This window comes from Larimichthys crocea, chromosome XVII (assembly GCF_000972845.2).
Source record: "Larimichthys crocea isolate SSNF chromosome XVII, L_crocea_2.0, whole genome shotgun sequence".
NCBI lineage: Eukaryota > Metazoa > Chordata > Actinopteri > Sciaenidae > Larimichthys > Larimichthys crocea.
In genome coordinates, this window is record NC_040027.1 from 29,401,062 (window position 1) to 29,412,254 (window position 11,193).

At 39.6% G+C, this 11,193-nt stretch overlaps 1 protein-coding gene across 1 annotated transcript; it reads right to left on the reverse strand.

Annotated features, from left to right (window-relative positions):
* Window positions 1–8,830: 8,830 nt before the first annotated feature.
* LOC113748033 (uncharacterized) lies at window positions 8,831–10,660 on the reverse strand. Its single transcript, XM_027290584.1, has 5 exons — window positions 10,555–10,660; window positions 10,211–10,354; window positions 9,928–10,093; window positions 9,455–9,745; window positions 8,831–9,226 (listed from the first exon to the last, which is right to left on the reverse strand). The coding sequence occupies exons 2-5, from the start codon at window positions 10,288–10,290 to the stop codon at window positions 9,020–9,022; spliced, it is 744 nt and encodes a 247-aa protein (XP_027146385.1). The 5' UTR covers window positions 10,291–10,354; window positions 10,555–10,660; the 3' UTR covers window positions 8,831–9,019.
* Between the last annotated feature and the right edge of the window lie 533 nt (window positions 10,661–11,193).

Below are 11,193 nucleotides of genomic sequence, written 5' to 3' on the forward strand. Positions count from 1 at the left end.
ACTAGGAAAGAAAAAAAAATACTACATATACAGCATGTCCTATAATGGAGTTTTACCTGACAGCACAATCTTTTCCATCCCTTAAGACTAATGGGAAAAACTAGATATGAACTTAACAAATATTTATCTCAGACATGGAGCTACAGAGCAGTAAGCAGGCTACAGTAAAACATGCAGGAAGGCAGATATACGGTCATGCTCATACCTGCAGTGGCCCTCTGGGGCTCTTTCATTCTTAGAAAGTGGTTTGACAGGATTTCACAGAATTAAACTCTATTCATTTTATAAGAAGTGAAAGAAACACAACAGCTTTGGGAACAGAGGCTGATGCAGCTCTTTTTGTTTTCATATCCCTAGACTGGCTTCCATAGTCTCCATAACCTGCAACCTTACAGTCATGAACCAATGTGATTTTCAAACTACTATATTGATTCTTTAGATTAAGCTCTTCTCTCTCCTATGAAATTAATAAACTAGATGACCCACTTAATGTTTTACCCAGCTGCTGTCTATGTATGGCACTGTGAACATGATCAGAGTCTGATGATCAGTACTGAACATGATGTCCTGTAGCTCTCAAACCCCCAAAGTTAGATCATCACCTCTACAGAGGTACAGTGGAAGAGCTCTGTAGGAAAGAAATATTCTGGATACAATCCGAATATGACAAAAAAAAAAATGTGTCAGGCCGGACTCAATACAGGACTCAGATGCTAAGGGGGCAGTGAGCAGACTTTATTGAGAAAACAAAAAACTCTCGACAGAGTGATACAACAAACAGGCTATGAAAAACTGACCTAACTAAGGAAAACAAAAAAAACACCAAAGGAGGAAAAACTCTAAACTAGTTATGAAAAATTTATAAAAATCAAAATCACTCACAAAGATTCTTCTTTGTGATTTTTATAATTTTTTGTGATTTTTATAATTTTTTTCAAAGGCTGCAAAACAGTAACTGAAATCTCTCCAAGGGAGGCTGAAAAAACAACTAAACCAATCTCTATGAAACAAAAGCTAGATGAAGAAAATTACAACAAAAAAAATCACTCCTATGAGGAGAAAACAAAAACTCACACCTGAAACGAGAGGGCAGGTAAATATCAAAATAAAACAGGAAATGACGAGACAGAACAAAAACCCAGCTTGACAAAATGAATTTTGAACTTTAGCTTTGAACAAGGCCTATGATGTCACAGTGAAGTTTACCTTTGACCTTTGTCCTCATTTTATCCTATTAGTGTATGTATTTTTGAGCTATGGCCAAAAATGTGAGTTCACAATGATCTTTGACCTTTAACAACCAAAGTCTAACATCCAAGTGGACATTTGTGCCAAATTTGAATAAATCTTCTCAAGGCGTTCCTGAGATATCGTGTTTACGAGAATGGGATGGACAGACGGACAGACAACCCAAAAACATTTCTGGCTATCGCCTGCAGAGGCATAAAAAAAGACCAAAGATCATTTGCCATCTGTGGTCATCTTCATACTTCAGCTGACAGGAAAACATTTACTCACCATTGTTACATACAATCACCAGTCTACCTCTTTCATCCCTATCTCATATCTCATGCAAAACAAAAAGAGGACATGAAGCAGTGTAATACAGACAGGACAGATACAACTTCAGTGGTCCAATATTTTTTTTTTATAATCACTTTTGCACAAATGGCAGCATGATAGTGAAGATCATAATTATATGGACAAAGTGGTATGTTTTTTTTAACTCTTAAAAACACAATGACGAGCCTAAAATGGACAATATAGCTAAGAACAGGCCCAAAATCCCACAACAACATTTTATTTGGAGCAAAACGACATTTATCCCCCTTTTCTTTCAAATTATAATCAGTTTCCCACTTGGTTACTGACAGAGCAATATTTAAAAAATCTATACTCAAAAATGGCAGCTGGGTCTACGTCACTGATTTCGACACAAACTGTGAAGATGTGATGCATATAGCTGTTTTCGTATTGACTTCTGGCATTTAAAACATTATACTGGTTAGTCTGATGTTATTTTCCTTGCCCTCTCTTCAGTTGCAACCTGTTTCATCCAGACTACTACAGTGCTTTAATTTCAACCCTTGCTGCACTTTGGATTACCAAGGTTACTGGCAGGCTTACAATCAGAGCGAGAGAGAAGTTGAATACATGTGTCTCAGCCAGTGTGGATAGATAAGGAGTAGTGGTAGTGGGAGTGGAGCTGGGCCAGGGGTGTGGGGGGGACAGACTGCTGTGTCACACGGCTACATAGTTAGCATTGCTCCCTGTTTAGACAACTCATCCCCCTCCTCCTCCAAGCTGCACATATCAGTTGCAGCTGCTGAGTCAGAGATGAATCTGTCTAAACTTCCTGAACTCACTTGCCCAGATGATGATGAGGAGCTGCTGTAAAAGTGTTAACCATCAAAAATTCATTAGTTCTCCACATAACTTATGATGATATATATATATATATTATTATATATGTCTGTGTGTGTGTGTGTGTTGTGTATATGTTAATATGTTGTGCTCTGCAGCTTAATGGACTGTTAGTGGCAACTAGATTTGGCGTGAAATCTCTTGGATTGTTTTACATAAGAGGCCAAGATGGAAATCTTACCAGAATAATGATTAGAGACATTATCAACTTATTCCAAAATAGCCAGCTTGCCAGCATACTTGCATGTTTTGTAACATTTACGTAAAAAAAAATAAAATAAAATAAAAATAAAATAAATAAAATAAATTAATAATAATATATATATATAGATATATATATATATATAATATATTATATATACTATCTATGTGTGTGTGTGTGTGTGTGTGTGTCTGTGTGTGTGTATCATCACCTTTTAATAAGCATGTCTAGAAATGATTAACTAATATAACCCGGAAGACTACTGTTAAGTAATTAACAGTCATATGCAGGATTCATGACCTCAGTATTTCTATTAGCTACTGCCCTGATACGTCCACACAAGTTATTTAAGTGCACATTACACATATCTATAAATACATTACACCTGTTTTCTGGTTACAAGACAATTATGAGGTCTGTTTTGCACTGTTATGCAGTTTTGGTTTCTCAGGCTCAAATGAGCAACAGATAAATAACCTATAGATAGTGTTTGCTGTCAAACTATCAATAGTTACACTCACTTTTAATGACACACAGTCATGACACTCATGACCTCAAAGCTGTAGCAGTTTGTTTTGTGGATTTGGTTGTTGCCCTTAGATAACTAAGCTCTCTAACGTTACCTGATGTGTCAGACTTCTTGAATGTTACACGTTTCTGTTTGGAAACATGAAGTACAGCAGGTTTCCGATCTTAGTTTTGGATCTCCGAACTTAAGCATGTTTCCATCCGAACAGCAGCTCAATATCTCCCAGTCTTTCTACATGAGGCTCCAGAAATAAAAAATATTTAGCCAACACTGCAAAATCTTAGAGTAGCCACAAGGTCATAAAGATAGCTGCGCCTTATTGTGGACTGTTGTTATGCCAATCAGTTGCAGGCTGCTAGCCAAAACAGTCCTGATAACGTCGGGAGGGGTGACAGACGACTGACCTGAGAGAATGTGTAAACATTTTTTTACATGTATATTTAGCTTTGAGAGGTTTTGTGACTAAGCACCCTCCTGCGATCTGCTGAAGGATTCCTGAGGAGCTCACTAGACCTGGAGATGAATCACAATCGGCGGCTGCACTGTTGAACACTGGAGGTGGTGCGCATCAGAGAGCGAAACCCAGAGAAGGCCTTTTTTAATGTCAGATAGCAAGAAGATGATCATTTAACAGAGATTATAGAGAACAACGGAATCACCCAAAGTCTGGCTTTGCTGACAACATGGGAAATATGCTTAAAAATGGAAGTAGTATTCTTCAGTGAACTTTTGCTAAGCACATTTCTTTCTTTTTTTGTATTAGGAGCTGAACAGTAGGTTCATTCTTATAAAGAAACAGTATACAGAGGCAAACCCTCCAGTATCTTAAATGTTTTAGAAAACGATGAATACTTCCATAAAATGAAGATAACATACAATTGCCTCTGTTTGAATGCAGTGATTTTCTATAGCAGATTAACATAGTTCAGATCAAGTCTGTGCAGTAGTCACTAGGATAATTTATCTACAGCCTGTTTTTGAAACTAAACTCACTCCCTCCTTCTTGTTCAAGAATAAATTCAACTTAACTTTGATACTTCAAATCCAGTCTTCCTTATTAAAGGGTAATTTGAAAATTCTTATAACAAAGTGTCTTTGCCCCTTAAAGGATATTTTCACATGTTTTTAAATCTATCTTAAACAATGCTAAAAAAAAAACTGATGAAACACATAATCCGTCAAACCAGACCGTGAACTGAAATACTATGCAACCACTGCAAGATCAGTGACAGCCAACACACAAATACATCAACAATATATAACTCTTTCTTTGTTTGCACTATTGAAATATTACGGTAAAATGATATACAATGAGAGAGTTCAAGTCAATCAAGTGGGACCAAAAACATCAATACCACTGTTAATACAAATAATAATAGCCAAATATGTTTGTATACTTATCTGATTACAATTATATGTTACATTAACATTAGTCAAGGTTTAGTTAGTCAAAGCAAATATCCAGTGCAATACTGATCCAACATGCAAAACCAACCTACTCTAAAACAAGACAGAGAAACACATAAACACACACACACACACACACACACACACACACACACACACACACACACACACACACAAACAAACAAATTTCTTGTCCAAGGAGTAGCAATTACCACCATTAATTACAGATGAATATTCAGATAAAAACATTCAGGTGTTAAAAGCGACTGAGTGATGACAGTGATTGAGTGTCAGGGCACATTTTCCTCCACTATAGGAGGAAGTTTGGATGTCAGGCTATGGGGTCTCCCTGTGGAGGAAAATGACTTAAGGGTAGCCACATGTTGACCTCTGCTGTCAGCTGGTAGGTGTGCAGATGCAACTTCGAACACGATGCTGGAGCTCCCTCTAGTGGATATGGAGAAGTAGAAACAATACGACACTGGAAACCCAAATCCACATGTAGGCTTTCTAATTTATGAACATATTAGTACGCATCTAAAATCTTCAGTGCAGATTTGGAATATTTTTTATCAAGGTTCTGGTAAAGTTCCCTGATAATGGGTTTGTAATCCTGCAAACCAATCATTAAAAAAAAACTTCTCTGCTCTCCATCCCTACGGAAGCCCTAAAGGGTCATACATACATACATTTTATTCCACCCGTTTTCCCGTGATAGCGAGATAATTTCCTGCGTTTTCCCGTGATAACGAGATAATTAATTCGAGATCTCGAGAAAACAAAACGATAGTCTAGTGTATTAAATCACTGCAGGAAACATCATTTAGTGTAGCACTGTCAACTGTGGTCAAGTGAGCAGACGTTTGTCTTTTCCTGATTTCAAATGCGCTCGTATTACAGAATGTATGGCAGATGCATGTAGTCCATGATACGGAGCGAGCAAACCTGTTACGCCACTGTAATGTCCCTTTGATCCATAATTTCTGGATCAAAGGTTTGTACACTTGATCTCAGGAACATCTTGACTGGTCACTCACTCAGTATCAAGCATATTTACTGTAACATTTTGGAGAAATTCAGCCTCAAAGTTCACTATTTTGAATTGAAAAAGGCATTATGTGCAATATTTGTCAGAAATTATGGATCAAAGGGATTTTACAGTGGTGTAATAGGTTTGCTCGCTCCGTATCATGCCATACATTCTGTAATACGGGTGCACTTGAAATCAGGAAAAGACAAACGTCTGCTCACTTGACCGCAGTTGACAGTGCTACACTAAATGATGTTTCCTGCAATGATTTAATACACTAGACTATCGTTTTGTTTTCTCGAGATCTTGAATAAATAACTCGTTATCACAGGAAAACGGGTGGAATAAAATATATTTATGTATGACGATTTTTGTCTTCCTCCAAGACAAAAATTACATTTGACCCATTATTAGGCCTGACCAAGACTAGTTTCAGACAACAAAACAAAAACACAAATGAAAAAAAAGGTCTTTTGTATTCTTCTTCTTTCTTTTAATTATCGAAAAAAAATAGATTTCTTTTTTCAGCTATTAATAATATAGCAAATTTAGTGGAAAAAACGTTTAATGACAAAATAAAGTTTTTCTGCTGAAACTTGTCTCCTTCTCTGACAACTTGCTCTGTCTACACTGAAGCAGCAGCAGCAGCGTCCTCTGCAAAGAGGAGTGAAAAAGCATACAGTACTGCCAGGCAGTCTCCTATCCAAGTACTAACAAGGCACAACCCTACTTAGCTTTTGAAATCAGACAAGATCGGGGATGCTGAGGGTGTTATGGTCATAAGTGGTGGAAAGCACCACAAAGAGCCCTTTTATGGCTAGTGTCATATCGTACGGTGACACATCTTAACATGTGGTGGCTATAGATCATGGTGAAAATAAACAAATCGTCTTGCTTTCATAGCATTATAATCATTTAATCATCATATAATTTAATCAACCACGTGAGGTACGAGTACCTGAAATGTATAATTCAGATGAGTACATTTACTCAGTTAGGAGACCGCCTAGGAATACCAGGTGCTGTACCCGCTCTTCCTCCAAGCCACAGATACCCATGACGAAATTCATATAGTCAATTAAAAAAGTGCACAAAAATGAAATAAATTACAAGTGATGAATTTCCCCTCCGAGATTAATAAAGTAATTTGTATTCTATTTTTGAAGTGTGTAAGAATGTATTCAATGTATTATTCAAAGTATTCAAAGACAACTTCTAGTTGCTTTGATGTATTGCTTTGATCAAAAAATACCATAGTGTATACAAACCATATTATTTCTGAATGCTTGCACCTCATGTTATGTGTGACATGAGATATGCCCCACCATCCTACTTACCATGCAGCCCATGATTAGCCTAATAAATTGGGTGTTGGTAAAACTATTTTCTTAGAGCTTCTACCCTAGGTGTTTGACCTACAATCATTTTTGACATGTCCCACCCTCCTCTTTTTTTCTGAAACCCAAGCATACAGAGACTCCAAAATACTTGAAATACTTTTATTTATATTATTTTATTCTTTAACCAGAATGTGTTTGGTTTAAAATGCATTCAAAATGTGCAAAGAACCCAATGTAAAGGTTTCAACATGAACATTTTCCATTTACTACATATGCACTCAGATTCCATGTATGGGGCACAGATACATCATTTTTATGACAGACAAACACAAGTAGACAAGACCTGATTAGTTTTAAAGCTCACTTACCACGAGAAGGTTCAGGCCACGAGTGAGACGACGAGACAAGACGAGAGACAAACATTTACTAAAATTTGCAAACATTTAGTTAAATGTGGAGCTGACAAAGACATACAAACATCACAAGGACATGAAGCTGACAAAGACATACGACATAAACTGACAATAAAGGGTATGTAAACTGATGGTGTAAGATTGAAACAGGTTAGATTGGACTGGATATTGGACATAAACCAGAACATGTTTGTATGAAAAAAATACTACAAAGTGCATTTAACAACAATATAAATAATAAAAAAAAAGACAATAACAAGTGCATTTTTAAAAACTATATAAATAAACTGACTGTATAGCTCTACTTGCTAAAACACTTTAAAACACTCTGGAACACTTTGCTCAAACAAACAAACAAGCCCTTTTTCTCTGTCTCTTACAGATGGCACAGGAGAAGTGTCATCACACAGGTAAGTCACAGGTATTTAATTGTTTTTCCTCTTTTCCAACTGTACATCCACCACACTTTTGAAGTGTTCAAAACTATCATAAGCAACATCTTCAAATCCAGAGGTGGTGGATTTCCTAGTTGATGGGCAATAGGAAAAGATTTTCTGGATGCTTCCAGTTGCTTTGTCTTTGGAGGGTGTGTACCTATTACGCTTTCCACCACACTGATGCACATGGCAAGCCCCACATGGCCGCAAGGACTTATTTGGCGTATAGGGATTTGTTGTTGGTGCAGGGGGCTGTGCTACAGGTACAAAGCTCCTACTGCATTGCCCATAAAATATGATGGAGGGAGCCTGTGGCTGTGCAGGAAGAACCAGGAGTACGGGTGCTGCCAACACAGCGGGTGGTTTGTAGGTGGACGCAGCAGGCTTTGGCCAAATGGGCCGGACCACAGGAGTTGGTTCTGGTTCAGTTGGCTCTTCAACAAATAACATAACATGGAAATATAAAACACACATGTGATGATAAGTATATGACATGTGTGCTATTTGCTTTACACAGCTGACAGGTGAAATTAAGTGCTTATGAGAACTTACCTCCGCTTCTCACCACGCCTTTTTCCAGCCTTGAGATTAAGGTGCTGGTACTGTACTTGTGGTCGATCTGGTGGTGGTAGGGATGTTGGCAGCACAGGAGCCTCTGGAAACGGTGTCTCCGACAGCACTTTCAGGTGAGGCGTTACTTTTGGCATTACTGTTGCCCTGTAGTTGGCCCTTTTCTCCTCCTTTGCAGTGAAGGTCGAGATGGACTTGGAGTTCAAGTTAGGCAGAGGAATGGCGAGACCGCCGAAGATGGGATTGTCTCGGAGTCGGTCTGCAATCCTTTTATACTGCTCCTTCAAAGTAGCCGTGACCTTGCTGGGGGAGGAGAGCTAAATTGGCCGGTGCTCGGTTTTTGAGCATTTTGAGGAGGTAGAGCAGACGACTGTCCTCCGTCACCTGTGCCGCCTGAGGGTACCTCATCCAACCAAACTTGGTCTGGTCTCGGGTGAGTCAGCCCCAAGGCACCGACCAAACAGTGTGTAGCCCCACCTGGACTCGTACTGTTTAACGAATCGAGTGGCGGTCTTGTCGTGCTCGTGAAGAAAGCTGGCGGCGGTGGCGATCTTCTGCCTGAGGTCCACTGGCACTAGGTGGAGGTTGCTGTTGTCTGCCAGTTCTAGAAGCAGCAAGGCCAGTGCCTCCACTTCTTCTATTCCTGGCAGATGCAGATGTCTCTGGCTCATGAGCACATCTTGCAGAGCAGGACTATCCTCCTCCTCCACCTGTTCTTCCTGGGTGAGGACAGCATGCTTCCTACAGATGCTGTGCATAGGATCCTCCTCTGACTCTGAAGACATGCCAAGACCCTCGTCTGCCACCTCTTCATCTTCACCCTGTTCCTGTCCAGCCGACCTCTCCGACTCCTCACGTGACTGCTCTTCCTCAACTGCAAACATACAATTGTACTGATCACAAATGTGTCTGTGTATTTACAACCACCACCTGTGGATTCATTCAATAATATGCACGGTTTCTTGGCTTCAGGCTTTTAAAAGTTAACTTTATACTATGTTCATCCTCATTCCTAGAAAATTCATGAAAAACTATGGATTACTAAGGATAATCTTGCTTCATGTGTACTAATACTGTTGAAGTGTGTGATTAAGTACTGTACCTTTCTGCACATAGTAGTCCCTATAGCAGTGAAGCTGGTGGATTGGCACACTCCACACTCCACACCAGGGAGCTCCTCCTCGTCAGGGTGCTCATATACATCAGGGACGGGCACTGGAGCAGCAAAGTTGGGCTCCAGGACGTGATCCTTGCCGAAGAGAACCTCAGCCTGCTGATTGATGCGCTGGATCTGCCGCACGTCCATGCACGACGTCTGCCGACCCTGACCACCAGCAACCCGGAGTGATGCCATGCGGTTGTTCCACTGCATAGCAAAGGCTATCAAGTATACCTGAAACACATGACCATTTTTACTGTTATTGATTGTTATTGTATATGCTTAGAAGTGATGACTAAAGCTGTCATTGAAACTACGCTAAGTGTTTTTTTATTATTATAATGTATGATGTGTTATATGGACATGTGTCTCTAAAAAAGCTTTATATGTATAAATATTATATTTTAATTACTCACTTGGAATGGCATAATCCCACATCTCTGTGAAGGAATGGCATTGGACAGGTGCGCGCGCAACCCCTCCAAAGAATTACTGCCTCGCCGGCACCTGTACTTGTTCAGCCGAACGCCATTCAGCACCACCACCTTCACAGAAACATACAGCTGTATGCCAGGGGGGATCCTTTAAAGCACAACATATTGCAAGGTCCTTATTTATTATGGCGTCCTTTGAAATGTTGCTATACATGTTTGAATGGTTTTATAATGACACACAATGACTGCAAAGACATTAACCCACCTGCATGCATCTGAGATGCTTGCTCGCAGTTGTCGAGTGAGCATCGACTGCCTCTGTCGACTTGAAAATGTGGATTCCATCAATGTCAAGGCCTGCTGGTCCCCTGAACTCGGCAATGATGGACTCAATCACCAAAGCAGTCTCCTGTAATGCATATAATGTATTCTCAGCTTTGAGTGTTAAATCACATTCCAATAATTAGAAAATGTTGTTACTCCTAATGATCTTACATTTATTTTCAAAACTAGATCCAACTGATACCTTAGTCCAGTACAGTTAAATCCAATCCAAGTATGTTTGCTTCTTATTCATGAAATTCATACAAGGATCAATATCACACTTACCACAAGCCCATGGGTAATGCGCCTGACATACGACCGGATTTGGTGAAGCTTGAGGAAGGCCATCATCTCCTCATGTGAATACCTGGCGTACAGCTCTTGGTTGCCACTCCTGACCGCCTGGACCAGGAGCATCATGTCTGCCTTGTTGTAGGCGAGCACGGCACCTGTCAGGGCACTCATGAACACCCCGTACTTGGCGTGGCTCTGTTTGATGACAACAGCATCCCAGTGGTGCAGCCAGTGTCGGATGTCCAGTCTGACCACAGTACCCCTCTTCACCCAGTCACCAAACAGATTCTCCATGAAGGATGAACTGCTGTCACTGAAATGATATCAACATTTTGTGTACGTGTGTTACATGTTTTAATAACTGTAATGCCATGTGTTTCTTGCAAAAAAAATAAATAAATAAACTTAACTGACATGTACATCACTTGGATTAGATTAGATCAATTTCATCACACTGCAGCCTGGCCTCTCCTTGTCTGTACAAACAAATGTGTGGATACTGGTGCTGCTTTTGATGACTGATCAACGATGATTTGGTGGTGAAGCTTTTACCACACACATCACAGTCCTTGTGCCTAGACTAGGTCTCTCCATGTTTCACCTGGTGCAGTAAAACATGAAGAAATATGA